Source organism: Canis lupus, chromosome 31, assembly GCF_003254725.2.
Source record: "Canis lupus dingo isolate Sandy chromosome 31, ASM325472v2, whole genome shotgun sequence".
NCBI classification, from domain to species: Eukaryota; Metazoa; Chordata; class Mammalia; order Carnivora; family Canidae; genus Canis; species Canis lupus.
The window spans coordinates 17,694,858-17,715,483 of record NC_064273.1 but is presented as its reverse complement, the minus strand read 5'-3'; the positions used below and the strand labels follow the sequence as shown (position 1 = coordinate 17,715,483).

Sequence of the window (20,626 nt, the reverse complement as noted above, 5' to 3'; positions counted from 1 at the left end):
CCCCAATGCATCCTGCCTGTATCACTTAATTCTTCCCTAACGCTTAGACAGCACGCATGGATAATCTCTTTTGAGGACTTCGAAATGTAAATAGTAGCAGGCACATCATTACTAGAAAAATAACAGAATTTGAAATACTATAAGAAAATCTGTAAAAAGCAAACAAACACAAAAATCCCCACATTATTATTATTATTATTATTATTATTATTATTATTTATTTATTTTTCCTTCAGAACCCTTGGCCTGGACTGAAGGCAGCTGGATACTCTGAAAAAAAAAAAAAATCAATATGGCCTGATGTTGATCCAGAGATGCCTTCTGGTTCAGTCTCAGAGAACAGAAGAGTTCTCCTGGGACACAGCAGTGGGAGCCTGCAAAGCCTGCAAGTGCCTGAGTCTCAGCGAGAAGAAATCTTTCTCATCAGTTAGAAGAGCTGTGCTCCCAAGAGGGCAAGGCAAATCCCATTGCTTTGCTCCTTCTCTTTCCTCCAGCTAGTTGACCCTCAATAAAGGCACATCTGTGGCACTGAGGGGTAGATAAAACCCCAGGTTTTAGTTCAGGGAACTAAAGGTTATTGGGTTCAGCTTTGAGCTGTACATTTGGAGATCTGATCTTAAACAGTCCCAAGACTTTGAGAATTGAACTAAGAGATAAACCACCACACAGGTACTGAAATGGCCCCAGGTGCACATGCATACAGATCTGAAAATACTGCAGAGGTTGTGAAAATGTAACTAATTTTTAATCCACACCCCACAGAAGTCTGGTCACAATATGTGGCCTGAATTTCTACAGATTGTGAAAATAAAGATATTAACATCATAAAATTGCTAAAAACCAAAGCCATACAAATACAAAAGATGTATCAGTTTTAGGAAAACAATAATTCAAATAACTGTAGGTTTCTTATCAGAAACTATGGAGGCTAAAAGGCGGTGATACAATATTTTTAAAGTGTCATAAAGACAGATATTTTAGAAAAAGTTCTATGTCCAGCAAAAATATCCTTCAGAAACGAGGGTAAAATACATTATCATGCTCAGATAAAAGACAATTAAAACTTCTGCCAGGAGATTTGATCCTTAATGAACTGGAAAAGGAAACTCTTCTGACAAAAGACACATTTTATCAGAGGAAGTTTCAGGGATGAAGAAAGAGCAAGAGAAATGGTAAATATCTTTGTAAAAATATGTTTAATGATTGAAATAGAACTTTAGCGTTGTATAATAGAGGTTTTCAGTTAATGCAGGTATAGTACATAAGACAATTAAGACAAAGAAGAAGGGGGTATAAGGACGTATGGTGCTACAGCTTCTACATTTCAACTGAAACAGTAAACTATTGGTTCCAAGATAAATAGGCACATTGTAATCACAATAGCCATAAGGAAAAAAAAAAACAGATATAGCCAATGACATAGTAGATAAAATAGAATACTAAATAATGTTCACATAATCCAAAAGAAGGCAGGGAAGAGGAAATAGAAGAATGAGAAACAGAATAAAATGAAAACAAACCAAACCCATATGATGGTCAGGTAAAAGGATGAATATTTTATTTCTAAGACTGGGAACAAGTAAAGAAGTCCCCACTCAACACTCCTGTTTAACATCATACTGAACCCAGTACTAAGCAAGAAATAAGAATAAAAGGCAGACAATTGGAGAGGAAAAAATCATTTTCTTCCAATTTGCAGATGCATAGTTGTCTTCACTGCATATCCAAAAATCTATAAAAGCATTACTAGAACTAATAAATGCCCATAACACAGTCACAAGATATGAGGAAAACATACAAACACGATCATATTTCTGTACACATATTTGCAGTGAACAATTATATATTAACATACATTTATATTATAAATATTTATATTATTTTAAAAACATATTAAAATATAAAACCATATACAATAGCACCAAAATAGAACACTTAGGTATTAATCAAACAGCATTCATGTATGACATCTGAATGCTAAAAACTACAGATTAAATCAATGAAAAAATACCTTAATAAATGAAGAGATATACCGTTCATATATTTGTAGACTCAACATTGAAAAAAATGTCAAATATTTCAAAATTGCTATCAAGACTCTGTACAATTCTAATTAAAATCCCAGCAGTATACCATTTTGTAGACAGAATGACTCTAAAGTTTAAGTGAAAGGCAGAGAAATTAGTAAAACATTTTTGTAAAAGAAGAACAAAGTAATAGTAATTGTACTATCTGATTCTAAGGTATGGGTAAAGCTATGCAACTGAGGAAGCATAATAATGGCGCAGGGATAGGTGCATAAATCAGTGGAACAGAAAAGAGAGCCCAGAAATAGACTCTTATGATACAACCAATGTCTTAAAATTTTGTTTACAAGGTGCAAAGCCATTTTTCTCTCTCTCTTTCTCTCTCTCTCTCTCTTTTTTTTTTTTTTTAGATTTTATTTATTCATTCCTGAGAGACAGAGAGAGGCTGAGACACAGGCAGAGAGAGAAGCAGGCTCCCTGTGGGGAGCCCAATGCACGACTCAATCTTAGGACCCCAGGATCATGACCACAGCAAAAGCCAGACACCCAACCACTGAAGCACCCAGATGCCTCTGCAAAGGTATTTCAATACTTTGAGAAACAGTAATGTTTTAGTAATGGTTTTTAAATATTTGCATATCTATATGCAAATACATGAACCTGAGGACAGAGAACTCATCCCTCATACAAAAATGAGCCTCAAATGAATCAAAGACCTAAACTGAAAACATAAAAGTATAGAACTTTTACAAGAAAACTTGGGAGAAAAGTCTCTGTGACTTGGGGTTAAGTGAAGAGTTCTTAGACATGACACTTTCAAAAAAATGGTCCATAAAGAAAAAGATTAATACTTGGACTTCTTTAAAGTTAAAAGGCTTTGCCTTCTGAGTTACACTGTGAAGAGAATGAAAAGATAAGCCACAGCATGGGGGAAGTACTTGCATATCACATCTCCAAACAGGGAATTGTATCTGAAATATATAAAGACAATCTAAACTCAACAATAGGAGAAAAAAAGTGCCTAAGAAGTGAACAGATACATCACTAAAGAGGCTGTTTAGAAGGCAAAATTGCACTGACAATTTGTAAGGAACTCTAACAATGTAATAGTGAAGAAAAAAAATCCAATTAGAACATGGGTACAGACATTGCAGAGAGACATTTCACTGAAGAGGAGATACCATAACAGAAATGAGAGATAAGAACAGGAAAAGGAGTGCACTATCTTTGGCCACTGCATAAAGCCATGGCAATGCATTGCAGAAATGCAGATTAGGACCAGAGATTTCACTACACACCTCTTTTGATGTGTCACATTAAAAACAAACAAAAAATAAAATTACAAAACTGACAAAATCAAGCACTGGTATGAATGAGAAGCAACTTGACTTCGTATGTATTTCTAGAGAGAATTCAAAATTACACAGCCATTGTGGAAAATGACTTGGCAGTTTCTCATGAAGATAAAAACATGCACTTACCTTATGGCCCTGCAACCAAACCCAAGGTATTTACCCTAGATAAGGCTAGGCTTTAGATGATTACATTTACATGACATTCTTGAAAAGACAAAATTAGAGTGAAGGAAAGGGAATGGTGGTTGTGTGGGGCTGAGAGGTTGCAGGAAGATGTGACTTCAAAGAGAAAAAAATAAAAGTGTTACTGAATCTGGTGGAGGTGGTTACATGAATCTATGTATACATTAAAATTCATCGAACTGTACAGTAAATATAAAAAAGAAGTAAATTTTACTGATGTTAATATAAAGCAAATAGGCAAACTTCAAAAAATTATGTGTTAAGGTTTTACGAAATTATAATTGTATTATAAATACTATCATTGTATAATTTAAATAATGGCATTATTTAATGTATCATTAAGTGTATGGCAATTATCTACCAGATTCAATAAGGTGACATCTGAAATCATCCACAACTCCTGGAGAAGTCAGTTCCTCATCGTTTAGAAGCAGGAAAATCGATATAGCCTGGGTGACTCAGTGGTTGAGGGTCTGTCTTTGGCTCAGGTTCTGGTTCTGGGGTCCTGGAATTGAGTCCCCCATCAGGCTCACTGAAAGAGACTGCTTCTCCTCTGCCTATGTCTCTGCCTCTCTCTCTGTGTCTCTTGTGAATCAATAGATAAAATCTTTAAATAAAAAAAATAAATAAAATTTAAAAAGAAGCAGGAAAATTTCAGGAATTTCCCAAAATCTGAGGGAGTCTTGACTCACATTAGGGTGTGCTGTTTTCAACTTTACTTTATTAAACTCCTCCCCTTTCTTTAACTCATTACTCCTATCTGCCAAATGTACTCTGAAAATCCCTTCACTTCTTGCTGCTTGTTTTTATCTATCGTGAACTGCAGATTCCACAGCTTCTGGATTCTTCCTGTTTTCTGAAACACCTAGAAATTTGTCCACATTTCAGTTCATGGTTTTGGCCACCCTGCTAGCAATAGTCCAGCGTCAAAACTGGAGTACAATTAAGTTAATTAATTAACAAAAATACATTAATTTCAAAGCAAAATGTGTGGGTAACATAGGCAGAAAATGAAATTTAGACACAGATATGTAGATACAAAATGATTTTGAATTCAGTACAGAACAGGAGACTGTAATATTTTAAAGTTAGGATTTAGGTACAAGTGAGCAACATCACATTAAATGAAACATATTACTAACATTATTAAAATTCTTACCATTCTCTCTAGGATTATGTTTACTATGCTGAAAGAATACAAGAGAAAAAAAAAAAGTAAGCTTCCAGCCAAGATGCAGAAAGAGGTGCCCAATTTATCTTACTAAGTAAAAGAACCAAGAAATCTGACACACTGTACAAAGCAAGTCTTCAAGACATTGTGAATCAGTTGACAAAGCAGTCAACAGTGATCTCTGAAATATAAGAGGAAATGAGTGAGTCCTATTACTGCCCTAGCTAATTGTCTAGAGAGTTTCTATGCTGCAGTGAAGGGAAGAGGAGCCCCGTTGGAGTCGAGAAGTCTCTCTGAATTGAGGCAGAGAACGCACTCAGGGGAAGCAAAGAGGGCTGTAGTTCACAGGGCAGAGTGCCAGACAGGAGACAGGTGTGCAATAAGGACATCCTGAGATCTGCAGTGAGTTTCCCTGTGGCTTCCAGATGAGTACTGTTTCACATCTGTCCATGAGAAGAAACTACTGAGGTCAGAGAAAGAACTTCCCAAAAGATTCAGGAGAAACAATTTGCAAAGCTCAGAGAAACAAATAGTTTTTATTCCCACCAGCCAGAATTTTTTTTTTTTAATGAGAAAAACAAAGCCAAACCAAACATCTCATAAAATTTGTCAAATAAGGAATTTAGAAAGATTTTTACCTCAAGAGTGAGGCAAAATTAGCTCTGGACTATTTTGATTCCACCTAAAAAAACTTAAAAGCATGAACTGAAAGGATGAAACTGTTTCCAAGTAATTCATATGCATTTCTGAAAAAAAAACTAAAATAAATACAAAAATATTCAGCACAGCAAAGGAGTAAAATCCACAAATTCTGGCAACCAATTTAAAATTACTCACCATGAAAAGAAGCAGGCAATATGAGACAGGATGAGGAAAAAAAAATGCATTCAACCATAAGTGACCCAGAAGTGGCACAGATGATAGAATTAGCAGTAAAGAATATTAAAACAGTCACTATAACTGCATTCCATATGTTCAAGAATTTAGAGCAAAGGCTGATCATGTTACAGACTTAAAAAATCAAACTTATAGATATTAAAATTACAGTGTCTGAAGGTAAAATACACAAGACAGAATTAATTGTAGATTAAACTTGTAGAAGATAACTTGAAAATAGTAACAGAAACTATCCAGAAAATTAATACATCAAGAAGAAAAAAAAGACTAAAAGAAAATGAACAGAACTCTGAGAGATGTGGAGTAAGTTCAATTGGCCTAGTCTATGTGAAATTGGAGTTCCAGAGGAGTGTGGGACAGAAAACAATATGTGAAGACCTACTGGCTAAAAGATTTCCAAATTTGATAAAGATTATAATACAAGTTTGTCAACAAAACCCAAATACAAGAATAATAAAGAAAACTACTCCAAGGTATATCAAATCCTAATTGCTTAAAACAAGTGATAGAAAAATCGTTGAGAATCTAGGAGGGCTAAAGAATTCAATTTTATATTCTATACTTAGCAAAATTGTATTTCAAACATGAAGGCAAAATGAAGATTTTCACACATATACAGCAGGTGAAGTGAATCATTACTAGCAGACCTGCCCTGTAAAAAGATGCTAAAGGAAGTCAATCAGACATTTGAGGAGTGATATCAGATAGAAATCTGGATATATACAAAATAATGAAGAACTCTAGAGATGGTAACAATGTGGATATATATAAAAAATTTGCTTTCCTTATTAAAGTCACCTTAAGAGCTCATTGACAGTTTAAACAAATAAATACATAGAAAAGTGGTAGTAGATAATAATGTCCCCTTCATCTGTAAAGATGTCAATGTCATCCATGCCATAAGCCCAGCCATTTATGAATATGTTAAGTTAAATGGCAAAGAAAATTTTCAGATGATAATAGGATTAAAACATTATAGTAGGAAAAGTATCCTAGATAATCCAGGTCAGACCAACTGCATGAGCCCTTAAAAGCAGAGAACATTCTCCAGTTGGAATACCAAACAGAAGGCAGAAGGAGATGCAGCAGAAGTGAACGTCAGAAATACTCCAAGTATGAGAAGGATGGACTACACCTTTGTCTGCATGTTAAGCACCAGAAATGCCCCTCAAAGCCAAAGACAGTCTCCTGTGGGTGATATCTAGCAAGGAATTAGAGCCTCAGTCCTACAGCAAAAAGAGGACAAACCTGTCAACAATCTGAATATTAGAAGAGATTTTTCCTCAGAGTTGATAGCAAGGAGGGCAATCCCACTAATACCTTGATTGTGGACCTATAATTCCCTGAGAAGATCCCAGCTGAGCTTACTTGGATTTCTGATCTACAGAAACTATGGAGTAATAAATCTGTATTGTTTCAAGCCACCAAATTTGTGGTACTTTGTTACCATAGATGGAGAACTGATACAAGGTTTATAATTTATATAGATATAAAACATATGATGATAATTACACAAAAGCTGGAAGGAAATACTGTTACTCAATGTGTGAATAGTATAACATCACTTGATAAAGGACTGTGACAATTAATTACTAAAATAACATAACAATGATTTATAATTAAAGAGCCAGGATAGAAAATTAATTGATTGATACAAAATACTTCAAAAATTAAAGGAGTCAAAAATAGAAGAAACGAACAAAGAACAATAAGATATATGGAAAACAAATAGAAGATTTAAACCCAATTAAATCAATAAGACATTTAATATAAATTGTGCGAATATTCCAATACAAAGTCAAGGATTGTTAGAATTGACCATTAAAAAAAAAAAAAAGACCACTAAACCATCTATATACTGCCTAATCTAATGATCAAGAAGTCAATTCATCAAGAGGACATAATTCTAAACTTATGCATAAAATAACAGTTTTGAAACACTAATAGAAACTAATAGAACTACAAGGAGAAATACACAAATCTAACAAATTGAACAGCCCTCTCTCAATAATTAATAGAGCAAGCAGACAAGAAGTTAAAAAGGATAAAGAAGACTTGATTAACATTATCAATTGACCTTAACCTAACTGATTATTATTAAGACTCTAACCAAACCAGCAGATCACACTTTCTTTTCTACTCTACAGAGAATATACCTGAAAAGATCTAAACCAAATAAAGTGGGTTCTCTAACCACATTAGAACCAAACTAAAAATTATGACAGAACAATATTTGGAAAAATCCCCATGTATTTGAAAACTAACACAATTCTAAATAACCCACAGGACAAATAAGAAATCAGAAGGGAAACTGCAAAACATTTGAACTGAATGGCAAGTATACACAGCATATTAAAAGTTGTGGAATGCAGTTAAAACTGTACAAATAGGAAATTCTCAGGACGCCTGGGTGGCTCAGTGGTTAAGCGTCTGCCTTCAACTCAGGGAGTGATCCTGGACTCCCGGAATCAAGTCCCATATTGGGCTCCCTGCATGGAGCCTGCTTCTCTCTCTGCCTGTGTCTCTGTCTCTCTCTGTGTGTCTCTCATGAATAAATAAATAAAATCTTAAAAAAAAACCCCGGAAATTCTCAAGCATTAAATGTATGCTTTAGAGGCAAAAAAAGATTTCAAACCAGTGTCTTTAGGTTTAAATTAAAAAAAAAAAAAACAGAAAAGAGGATCAAGTTAAACCCAGAATAAGCAAGAAAAGATAAAATAGAAAAAAAAAAGCTAATTAAACCAAATCAGTTCCTTTAAGAGACCAATATAACTAGCAAAATTCTAGCCACACTGATCAGAAAAGATGAGAGAGAGGAGTGAGGGACAGAGAGAGAAAGTGAGAGAAAAAGAGACAAGGCAGAGAAAGAGGAGAGAGAGGATACAAGTTGCCAATAGTGGAACTGAAAAAGTCAAGATGACTGTAGATTCTAAAGGTATTAGCAGGATAACAGTGGGATATTGTGAACAATTTTATGCCAATAAAGTCAGCAACTTAGATAAAATGGACAAATTCCTTGAAAGGTATAAACCACTAAATTCCACTTAAGAAAAAATAGATAACTTCAAGTGGATAAACTTTTATCTATTAAAGGCTGAAATAGCAGCTTAAAATCTTCCCACAATGTAAACTCTAGACCCAGATGGCTTTAATGATGAATTTTACTAAATATTTAATGAAAAAATAAACTAAGCACAAACTTTCTCAATATAAAGAAAGTTCTTTCCAATTCATTCAATGAGACCAATAATATTCTGGTACCAAAATAAGACAAATGCATAACAAAAGAAGAAAACTGAAAAACAAACAAACAAACAACCCCTCCTCAAGAAACTGCAGAATAATATCGCTTAGAATACAGATGCAAAAATCCCAGAAAAGTAAATCCAACGTTATATGAAAGAATAACACATTATGGCCATGTGGAAATATAAAATTAGTTAACATTCTAAAATCAAGCAATGTATTTCACCAAATTAAGAGATTAAATGAGCACAAACTATATTATTATCTCCTTAGATTCAGAAAAGAAGTACTTGGAAAAATCCATAATTCATTATTGATGAAATTTTTTACCAATCTAGGGAAAGGTCACTTTTCAACCTGATAAAGACCAGCTCTGCAAAGCCTATACCTAACCAAATATTTGATACTGAGAGAATGAATATTTCCTCTGAAAGATTAGGGTCAAGGCAATTGAAATCTCCATAATAAGAAAATAATCCAGTAATAAAAAAAGGTGGATTAAAGATTAAAAAAAAGAAAACTGATGGTTGCTCCACATCTTTAGTCATTAGAGAAATGCAAATTAAATCTTCAAATGTGAAACTACTAAACACATGTAATCATAAATGGTCTGACCATAGGATGTTCTGTTGAGGATGTGGAACAACCAATACATAGCTTTTGGGAATATAAAGTAGTCCAACCACTTGGGAAAATTATTTGGTGGATTTTTTAAAAAGAAGGTTAAACACATACATATCCTATGATCCAGTCATACCTCTCAAAGGTATTATTCCAGGAGAAATAAAAACATATATCCATGCAAAGACTCATACATACAAATGTTTATAGAAGCTTCATTTTTAAGGCAAAAACTTGAAACATTCCAAATAGTCATTTGGGTGAATAGATAAGCAAATTGTGAAATATTCCTAAAATCGAATGTTACTAAGAAATACGAAGGAATAAAGTTATTATTTGCATGGAACAACATGAATGAATCTCCAAATAATTTTGCTGAGTGAAAGAAGTCACTTAGAAGAGTATATACTGTATGATTACTCTTATTTTTTATTTTTATTTTACTTTATTTTAGTTTTAGAGAGAGGGAGTGAGCTGGGAGGGGTGGGGAGGAGTAGATAGGGAGAGAGAGAATCTTAGGCAGGCTCCAATGCCCAGTATGGAGTCTGACTCAGGGGTGTATCTCATGACTCTGAGATCAAGACCTGAGCTGAAATAGAGTCAGGCACTTAACTGACTGAGCCACCCAGGCACCCTTACATGATTACTTTTATTTTTATATTTTTTAAGATTTTATTTATTTATTTCATGAGAGAGAGAGAGAGAGAGAGAGAGATAGGCAGAGGGAGAAGAAGGCTCCATGCAGGGAGCCCGATGTGGGACTCTGGGATCACAACCTGAGCCAAAGGCATACACTCAACCGCTGAGCCACCCAGGCATTCCCACATGCTTAGTTTTATATAAATTCTGGGAACTCTTGTGGATAATGGGTATTATCCTGATTGTCATTAGTCATATTATATATATGGCATTCATATATACATATATATGTATATATATGGCATTTTAAATATGCAATTTATTATGTATTATATATAACTCAATAAGACTGTTAAAATATATGCAACATAACTAAAATTGGATTGGTAGATTAGTAATATAAGGGAGAAACGTCCTCAAGGTAATAGTAAGATAATTTGCATTATTTAACCTCAGGAGAAAAAAAAAGTAAGCCATGATAATTATCAAATAAAATGTCTTTTGTGACTGGGGTACTGATACTTTTGTATAACATAATTAAAAGCTGAAGAAATTATTCCTAAAGTTGACTGCTTTCTAAGAGTTCCAAAACTCTAAGGTATTTCTTGATGCTATAAAATATTACCTTTTTTCTTGAAGCATTAATGATCTAGTCTGAGATAATTTCACACACAAATAGATAATTTCAAATCAGTGTGAAAGGTACACTGAGAGAGAGATTGTAGAGATGGAGGTGGTTAATAGCTCAGCTGAGAAAGTTCTAAAAGACCTTTGGGCATACTTGGATGTCTGTTGTTTGACTTTGGACAAAGATAAAGGCTTTAAAATTTATGATGAGCCAGAAACTCCCCTAGCAATCTCCAAACATTTTCTGCCCTAACAGCTTGAACCTGGACTGGCCAATTTATAAAAGTTGCTTTAATTATTTAAGGACCCCCACTGAAGGCTTCTTGGAGATTCCTCACTCAGATGGTGGTTCAAGGTAAAGAGCAAAGAGGGTTTTTGAGGATCTCACACTGGGGACTGTGTCCGGAAGCCTGCCTGATGTTCACCTGCATTATTTTCCTCTTGCTGCACCATGCATACTCTTTCCTTTAAAATAAGACCTTTCCGTGAGTATTCTGTATGGAATTTGGTGAGTCCTCTCAAATAACTGAACTTGGGAAAATTTTAGAGATGAACTTAGTGCTATGAGATCTCAAGGAGAGAAAGTCAGGTAATGAGGCAGATAAAATTGGGAAAAGCTTGCTAGACATGATACTTGAATTAAGTCTTACAGAGAAAATAGAAATCAGGCTACTTTTGTGTGTGTGTATGTGTGTGAGACAGAGACAGAAGACTCACTTTATATAGAGCCTACACACTCCTTTACCCTGGTAAAACTAAATGTACCTACATAAAGGGGCAAACCATACTGTACTTAAAAATGTGTTCAGTTTAGGGAACTAATTTTACTTACAACTGGGTATTTATTTAATCCATACTTAACTTAAATGGAATTCTTTCTGTTTCTTAACTATTTCCACTGTTAAAAATACACATGCTCTGGATACCTACACTTTTATTGAAAATCATAGGATATGATGCAAAAAAAATAGTAAGTGAAAGCAAGAAATACTGGTCATAAGTAACTTGCAGTATGAATAAAATAGTGACACTGCTTCCTAAGTTATCCTTTAGTGTAGCAGACTTTGAAGAACAGAACTCATGAATATCATGAATGTAATTTAGACACTAATTGTCCTCAATGTCATTCATCTGCACAATGCCAGATAATAGGCTGATGGTGTCTTTTACTTTACTGATTGATTCCATGAAATGTAAAATATTTCCATCGTTGCAGAATCTTGTAGCCACTATAGATTTCTTGAAATTTTTGTTATTGCTTTCACAAATGATAGTATTCACTTCTGTACTTATTAACCAAGGGTTACAGAAAAATTACAAAGACCGATCACCGATCTCTACCTAACCAGCAGGAAACTGCCATTCAGAGGATGGTTGAGATCAGAGCTGGGATCTGATTCAAACAATGGGATAATTCTGCCTTTGGAAAGGAATACCTTGTAAAATAAATGTATGCTTTTCTACAACCTTGCAAATATAATATTATGCCCTTTGTGCCTAGGAAATTCTGGGCAAAAAAGAAATACAGATTGAAGAAAAGGAAGAAACTATATTAAATATTCACCCCAATTATTTATATTGATGGGAAAGGCAAAAAAAAAAATGTCCTTAGATATACGTAGGTGATTCATCTGTCTATCTATCTGATAGAATAGGCAGTTAGCTAGATATGAGCAGGGAATAGGTGCTTTCAGACTGATATATAGGGTGGAAACCAAGTTCCAAACAGCAAGGAAAGACCCCAGGGGATCCACATGCATTCTTCCCTATAAATTCAGTCCTATAGCAAACTCTAGCTTCATTTTGATACATTTACATTGCTGTTTTGACCCTCCCTCCCTGTGGGGGAAGGCTGCCATGGCAGTTCCAACAAAGACCATAGAGAGCCAAAGACTTCTCCCAACAGGCAGGAGGAGTCCCTTAGATGACTGAAAGCAACCTCAGTCAGAGACCACCCTAGCTATGACTCATAACCTATGCAAACATAAAAAAGAAAGGATAACCTGGACCCCCGCCCCTGGCATGCAGTCACACCTGCCCACTCCCCCACCTTGAGTGTTTCACTTTGACCCTTGCTTATTTAAGAGTTTGGCTCTGAATTCTTTCTTGGCTGAACTCAAGCACTGAGGCTGGGGAAGTGGATTCTCATGCTAACATATCTGTCACATTTCTTTTTTTTTTTTTTTAAGATTTTATTTATTCATGAGAAAGACACACAGAGAGAGGAAGAGACATAGGCAGAGGGGAAAGCAGGCTCCCTATGGGGAGCCTGATGTGGGACCTGATCCCGAGATTCCAGGATCACGTCCTGGGCTGAAGGGAGGTGCTCAACTGCTGAGCCACCCAGGCGTCCCGATATCTGTCACATTTCTATATTATGGAGATTTCTTTCTTTTTTTTTTTTTTTTAGATTTTATTTATTTATTTGAGAAAGTGAGAGAGGGAGAGCCAGCATGAGCAGGAGAGTGGAGAGCCAGAGAGAGAAACAGATTCCCTGCTGAGCAGAAGCTTGACTTGGGGCTTATCCCAGGACCCTGAGATCATGATCTGAGCTGAAGGCAGATGCTTAACTGACTGAGCCACTCAGGTGCCCCTGGAAATTTCTAAAATAGCATTGGATAAAAGTAAAAAGAAAAAAAAAATTCTAGGGATCCCTGGGTGGCGCAGCGGTTTGGTGCCTGCCTTTGGCCCAGGGCACGATCCTGGAGACCCGGGATCGAATCCCACGTCGGGCTCCCGGTAAATGGAGCCTGCTTCTCCCTCTGCCTTTGTCTCTGCCTCTCTCTCTCTCTCTGTGTGACTATCATAAATAAATAAAAATTAAAAAAAAATTCTACCTTATATTCTTAGACTTGTAATCTTTCAAAATTAATGGGACCATTAGGGGTAAAAAAATAATAATAATAACATCAGAAAATAGTCTGGTTTTGATAAATGCTATTTACTAATTCTTTGGTGAATTACATATTATTGCCATTATTTAGAAATCCCATCATAATTTGCAGTCATTAAACTGACTTAACCTATTGCTCTGAATGGTTGATTCAATTATATTATTGATAAAGAGGCTAGTTCACTATCTTTTCTATTTTTCTATATCCTTTATGTTATATAACATTGTGTAAAATTTAAAGAAGAAAATTCTGACTTTTCATTTTTTTTTTTTTAAAGAAAAGTATCCAATGTTCTTAATTTTCAGAAATGGGTAGAAAATGGGTAGGAATACAAAATCACTGCCTGAAGGCCACTGCATTAACAAAGTGCACTATCCATTCTGACATGTACTTGCACAAATATCTCTGGCCATTGTCACTTACTGTTGATTTTAATGTTCAAAGGAAGACTAAAGACACAATTGCTGTAAAATTATACCACTAGGTGTTTTTCATCCACTCTGAATTGTTCCTGCTTCCATTATCCCAAGTTTGAATTGGCAATTAGTGGATCACTCTCCACAAATTTACAAAAGATTTGGAAAATAATGAATCATTATACTTTAAAAGAGCATTTTATAAAAATAACTTTCTATTGACTACACTTTAAATTTAAGACTTATTTCCAGACCTGTCATTTGTATGGACATTTTCTGAGCAGCTTTAGAGACTGTTCTACTTAACGAAGGGCTAGGAGTCTGATGGGGCATGGGTTAAAAAGACAGAAATGATTTTGATTTTCTTTTAAGAAATGTAACTAAGATTTTGTAGTAGTGTGTCTGTGGGGGGGTGCATAATATAACTATCTAGTAAAAAGCATCCAGGAATTTATAGAGAATATGGCTAGCCAATTTATCAAATATGTAATAAAGTAAGGTATAATAATAAAAGGAAGAGAGCCACTGGAAGATTTGTGAACAAAATTTTAGGCATGTTAGAAAGCTTACTTGAAAATCCAATAAAGAGCAGATGTAAACACATAAAACCGTGGAGAAATATTTGAGCAATATCCAGAGTATATCAATGTTTGCTAGTGACGAAGCCAGGTGATTGGAAATAGAATAGTGAACTCATGTGGCAACATTTCTCTCAAATTATCAACCAGACCTATCTTTGAATTAATTTATCCACATCCTAACTCATTTCTGACTCTCTTGCTCCAGGCTCAGCATAAAAGATATCCTCCTTATGTTCAAGGACTATCTTCCTTACAAATGTCCTAATACTCCAACCATTTCCTCAAGTCTTTAATTCAAACTTGTGATGTTTCCTATTTAACAAATGATTCCAATGAGCTGGGGTAACAAATGCTGTGCCTTTGCTACCTTCATTCTTCAAATGAATGTACAATGTACATTCTTCAAGACATTGCAGTATGAATTTTTTCCAGGCTATTCAATGCTATCATTGACTCTAATGTCTCTGGTAATCTCATAATGGTCAAATTCAGCAGATATATTTTAGTTCTCACTTTGTTGGTCATTTCTGTTTGCATTTATTATACAGAAAACCTAGAATCTACACTAAAAACCATCAAATTACCCTTGATTGCTCTAGCCTCTGTGACACATGCGTAACACAAAGACTTTGCTTCAAATAATACCTGATTATGTATCTCCTTCTCCATTTCTCTGTCTTTTAGCACTGGCCCTAATTATCTTTCACTTTAACCAACTCACTTTCTCTCCCTGCCTCTATCCTTCTGTCAATGCCCTTGCTCTCTAGTTTTCCTGTTCTTCCATGTCAGCTCATCTCCGTCTCATAGAAGATAGTCCATAGTCCTCCATGATCTGGCCCTACCTGTTTTCCAGCTGTATCTTCACCTAAAACTACTATCACTCCCTCCCCAAAATATCACATCCAGTCACAGTTTTTGGATGCTTTTTCATGTCATACCTCTCTTCTCTTTTGTAGATACTGTTTTATTTCTCTATCACTCTCTCTCTCTCTCTGTTCTGTAAGGCAACACTTTTTCATCAATAGATTTGTCCCAAATACCAAGCATGTCTCCCTTTAAGCCACATTAGGTGCCTCTTCTTATTATAAAATAGTCCATGTATATCCATATAAATTGCGCTTAGTATATGCTTTTGTATCCAACTGCCTCATAAACAATAAAGGACTTTAGTAAAGTTGATTACCTTAAGTTATTACGATAAAAATCTAAGTGCTTTGAGGGAAATGATGTTACATTAAGCCTACTAGTATTTTGAGCATAACATACTGTGAAACATACAGTTAGCACTTCATATGTACCTGTTCAATAAATATACAAATGCAATATAAGTTAATATTGAAACTTCTATCCAGAGTCTTCAGTTGAATTTCCAATATTTTGATAAGGTGATAAAAAAATCATAAGAACGATCACCATCAGGGGGAAGTAGGATTATAAGATGCCTGTGCCACAGTCAGCGAAGTAATTTTAGAAGTACCCCTAGGTTAAACAGTATTTAATTTGCTTATTTTAAGTAGGAAAAAGACTGCATTGCATTGTCTGCTTTTCTGCGATAACAAATGATTCTTAAATTTCAGAGCTTAAAAAAATCATGCTTTAACTTCTTATTTATGTTACGTGTCTGCACCTGCAGACCAGCTGTGACTCTGCTGCACATGTCTTCAACATGATGTCCAAGGTGAATGAGAAGTCTCTCTTTGTGTCATGTTAGTTTCATGTCAGAAGGAAAGAACAGGATAAGAAACATGTTATTCTTGCAGCTTATTTCAATCATAATGTATACTGTGTTTGCTTATACGCCATTGACCAGACCAGTCACATCATCAATTGGGTGGGGATGCATAACTCTCCCACCAGAAGCACCATAATCCACATATCATTGAGCAGTGATATATAACCTTTTCAGCGGAGGAGAGAAGTATTTGTGAAAAACTGTACACAGGCATTAAAAAATATAGTAAGAAAGTCACTGAGGAAGTTAAGAAAAAAAATATTCCTGGGGCATCTGGGTGTCTCAGTCAGTTAAGCATCTGCCTTAGGCTCAAGTCATGATCACAGGGGGCTGGGAAGAAACCCTGCATCCGACTCCCTACTTAGTGGGAAGCCTGCTTCTCCCCCAACCTGCTGCCATACCTCTTGCTTGTGCTCTCTGGCTCACCCTATTCTCTGTCAAATAAACACATCTTTAGAAAAAAAAAAAAAAAAAGAAAAGAAAAGAAAAGAAAAAATATTCCTAACATTTAATACTGCTGGTACCACAGAGGAACCTAGCTAATATATCTTTCAACTAATTATTGAAACAAAAAGTATGAATTGGAAGAAAGGAAATTTGAGGGAAACATTTTCAAAAGCAAAATATAGAAGAAAGAGAAGAATTTCTTCCAGAGCCAAGATTTTACAGGAAGTAGTGAAATGTACATAAGGAGTTGCCTGGAGCCTTTGGTCAGGACTCCAGTGTACTTGAGGAATAGGGGACAAGTAAAGGAGGTCCAGGATAAAATCCAGATCAGTTAGGATAAAAATTATTAGCAATTAAGAGAGAGGGCTTGCAACATAAATTAAGGAAAAAGTCATAGAACAAATCAAATTTGTAATTAAAAAGAGAGATAAGATAATGTGGATAAAGCTATTGCTTTATTATTATTATTATTATTAATTATTTTTGTACCCTTGAACTTTTCATTGAAACATCTTTAAGAGGTTTTATTAGAGAGAATTAATAGGGGGATAATTCTAATAAGAGTTCAAAATGTAAAAGGAACCAGTAGTCAGTAAGCAGCACCAGAGTCAATAAGACCAGAACAGAATGATTTTTCTGGCTGAAGTAAAGGCAAAATGTGAGAGAAAAGCACAGATGAACTGGTGGCATTAGTCAATGCATTCCCTTGACAGGGTCCAACTGCATCATCCAGAAGTGAAATAAATCAATGGCTGATTTTTGTGAACACTGTTATTTTGAAGAGTAGTGGCACCAGGAACTCTAAGGTATGAGTGTCTGTGACCAGAAAGGGAAAATGTGACTAATTAGAAGAAGCAGAGATAAAGCAATGATCGAGCAAAGGTCAGATTAGGATCTGTAGTTGATTCTGTTAGAGGAAATTGGGATATGGAAGGAGAATGATTTGCCTGACTTTGGGAGGCTCCATCTGATGCAGGCAGAACAGAAAACCGTCTACATGATTGATTTGAGTGGTACAAAAAAAATAAAATCTCATGTTTATCTACTTGTGAACCCTGACATAATAGGAATAGACATTCAGAACTAAATATTCCACTTTGAGCGTACACCACGATGGACTTGAAGATTCAAACTTTGTTAACCCAACACACTCATACCCAAATAATGCCTCTTTTGAAATAAATGTAATCATGTATAAACATTCACAGCTAAACTAGTATGGAAATGGATTAGAACACTTATTAAGTGTATTACATGAGAAATTACAATAACAAAATAGTTAATGAAGGGTGAACATGCTATGTTGGCTAGATAACATTTCTTTTGTAGTATCAGACTTCAGTTAATGTTTTAGTGTAAAATATGTGCATAATTTGACATATATATCCATATATATAACATATAATAGTAAATATTTACATACTGCCTCCAAAACTTTATATGTAAGAATATTATAATCCCCATTTTCATAAAATAATACTCAGCACAATGATTTGTCTGTGACAAAATATACTTAACATATGCCAGCTTAAATTATTTTGAAAATAAAGCACAGTATAAAATGTCAATAATTAAACAGTGTAAGTTATCTTTGTTTACTGGACATAATAGAAATAGTTTAAAGATGCTTAATGGTAATAGAAGTAGATGGGGATACAGATATAGATACACATCTACACTTTAAACTATTTTTCATGCACTGAAACTGTTCCCTTGTGTTGAAGGTCAAAACATCTGGGGTATGGTACTCTTAATAGATACTGGACTCTGCATTTCTAAAAGAGAAAAGCTTCTTCTCTGAAAGCCTGGCCCTTTGGCCTCCTTCATGAGCATGTGCAATTTTTACCAGCCTGTCTAGTTTTCATGTCATACCATCTGGTCTATTCCATTATATTATCCATAAATCCCAATGAATTACAACTTGGAGAAGGAGAGAAAAAAGATAGCAGTATTTTAATATTCTCCTTCTCCTTCAGCAAGAACTTTGTGGTTAAACTCCTTTGCTGCAAGTAAGAAAAGACCAATGAACTCTTTTAGATTTATATGAGATTCCTAGTATTCTCCAGTCTTCAAGACCCTGGAGAGAGAGAGCTCATGGTGGGATGGGGATAGAATACAGAAGAAGACACAGATTCATTTCTCTGTCCTTGCTCTAACTCACAGGAAACATGTGGCTAACTCCTTAATATTATATTTTGTCTATTCTAAAAAGAACAAATGACATTCTGCTTACAGAATCCTATCATTATAGTTATCACTAACTTGTTATTTTACTTTTTGTGGTGGGAGGGGTAGCAGGAGAGGGAAAGAGCATTTAAGCAGGCTCCATGACTAGTGCAGAGCCTGATGTGGGGCTCCAACTCACAACCCTGAGATCATGACTTGAGCTGAAATCAAGAGCCGGATGTTTAACCAACAGAGCCACCTAGACACCCCTAACGTGTTATTTTCAAGAAGAAGAAAAAACAAAACTGCATTTGTGTACTGTTACTACTTGTATTTCCATATGGCTGAAGCGTAGGCTGCTCATAGCTGAATGTTAGGGAAGAGGGGCTGGTGATCATAAAAGGATTCCTATAGCAAAAAAAGTGGTTTTGATTTTGGCTCAAAGGTAATGGGAAGCATTGACAATTTTAAGTGTTGGAGGGCTGGATGGAGAAAAAGTTGTTGAAATCATGAGACTAAGAGTAAAGGAAAAAGGTTGTAGCAATTCCAGAAAAAAAATTTTTTTTGAAAGGCTCACTCTTATGGAGGGATATCATAGTAGAATATATTTAAAGATGTTAAAAGTATGCAATGCACATGTCATTTACAGATTAGATTACCAAAATGGAGACAACCAGGATAACATTAATATATCATCTGGGCTCACAGAATGTCATGTTAACACAGGCAGGAAATATAGCAGGAGAAGCCAAGTTTGGAAGAAGAGATGTCATCGTGATATCATAAACTTAGTTATCAATCTCCCTGTGGAATCAATTATTAAATTTAAATTTGAGAAAACCTACAAAACTGTTAAATAGATTAGTTTAAGCAACAAGTGATTCATGCAATTTAAAAGTAAAATCTAGTATGATACTTTACTAGGTTTCATTTAGCATTCTTTCAACAACTACAAAGCCAGAAAAAGGCAGCTAGTGTCTTAGAGAATCTTTGTAAAAGAAGAGGATGGTGTTAAATAAGTCACGGATCCTGTCCTTGAGGCTACACACAATGTAACAGATTCTATTGCTGGGATGAGGAGATTTCCTCCAGGTAAAGAAGAGGTGTATTAGAATGCTGCGTGTGCATGGCTGCCCTTTCAATAAACATATTCCCAACATGCAATAATAATAAGATACATACAAAGTATTCTCTGCTTACCATTAACAATAACGATGATATCACGGAAGTCAATTTCTCCCCTAGCCTCTACTCTTCCTTCACACCTGTATATACCTTCATCACTTTTATTGATGTTGAGAATCTGCAGATTATTGTTGGCTAGCATAGCAAAGCGATCTGGAAAGTAAGCAAAGGGGAGGAAATGATATCAGTAATTGAAAGCAGAGTCCAGTGTGCTCTAAATTGCTAAGAGTTAAAATATGGCACTTGTCTGACACTATTAAACTTTTCATCAACAAACAAATTCAAATTTGAAAGTAAAATGTAATTTCATGGCTTCAATTTTCCACTCCACACTGCCTTGTTACACCTTTTTTTTTTTTTTTTTCTAAAACACATTCAAGACTTTATTTCCACATAAAACGGTCAGGCTATTATTTCCCCCTTGGTACTCTGAATGCAG

General features: G+C 35.1%; 1 protein-coding gene across 2 annotated transcripts in view; it reads right to left on the bottom strand.

Annotated features, from left to right (window-relative positions):
• The window catches only part of NCAM2 (neural cell adhesion molecule 2), a 515,217-nt gene that overhangs the window by 189,286 nt on the left and 305,305 nt on the right, over positions 1-20,626 (bottom strand). For both annotated transcript variants that reach the window (XM_025449670.3, XM_025449671.3), the window contains exon 5: positions 20,203-20,340. In XM_025449670.3, the coding sequence (XP_025305455.1) occupies positions 20,203-20,340 (138 nt within the window). The remainder of the gene's footprint in view (positions 1-20,202; positions 20,341-20,626) is intronic.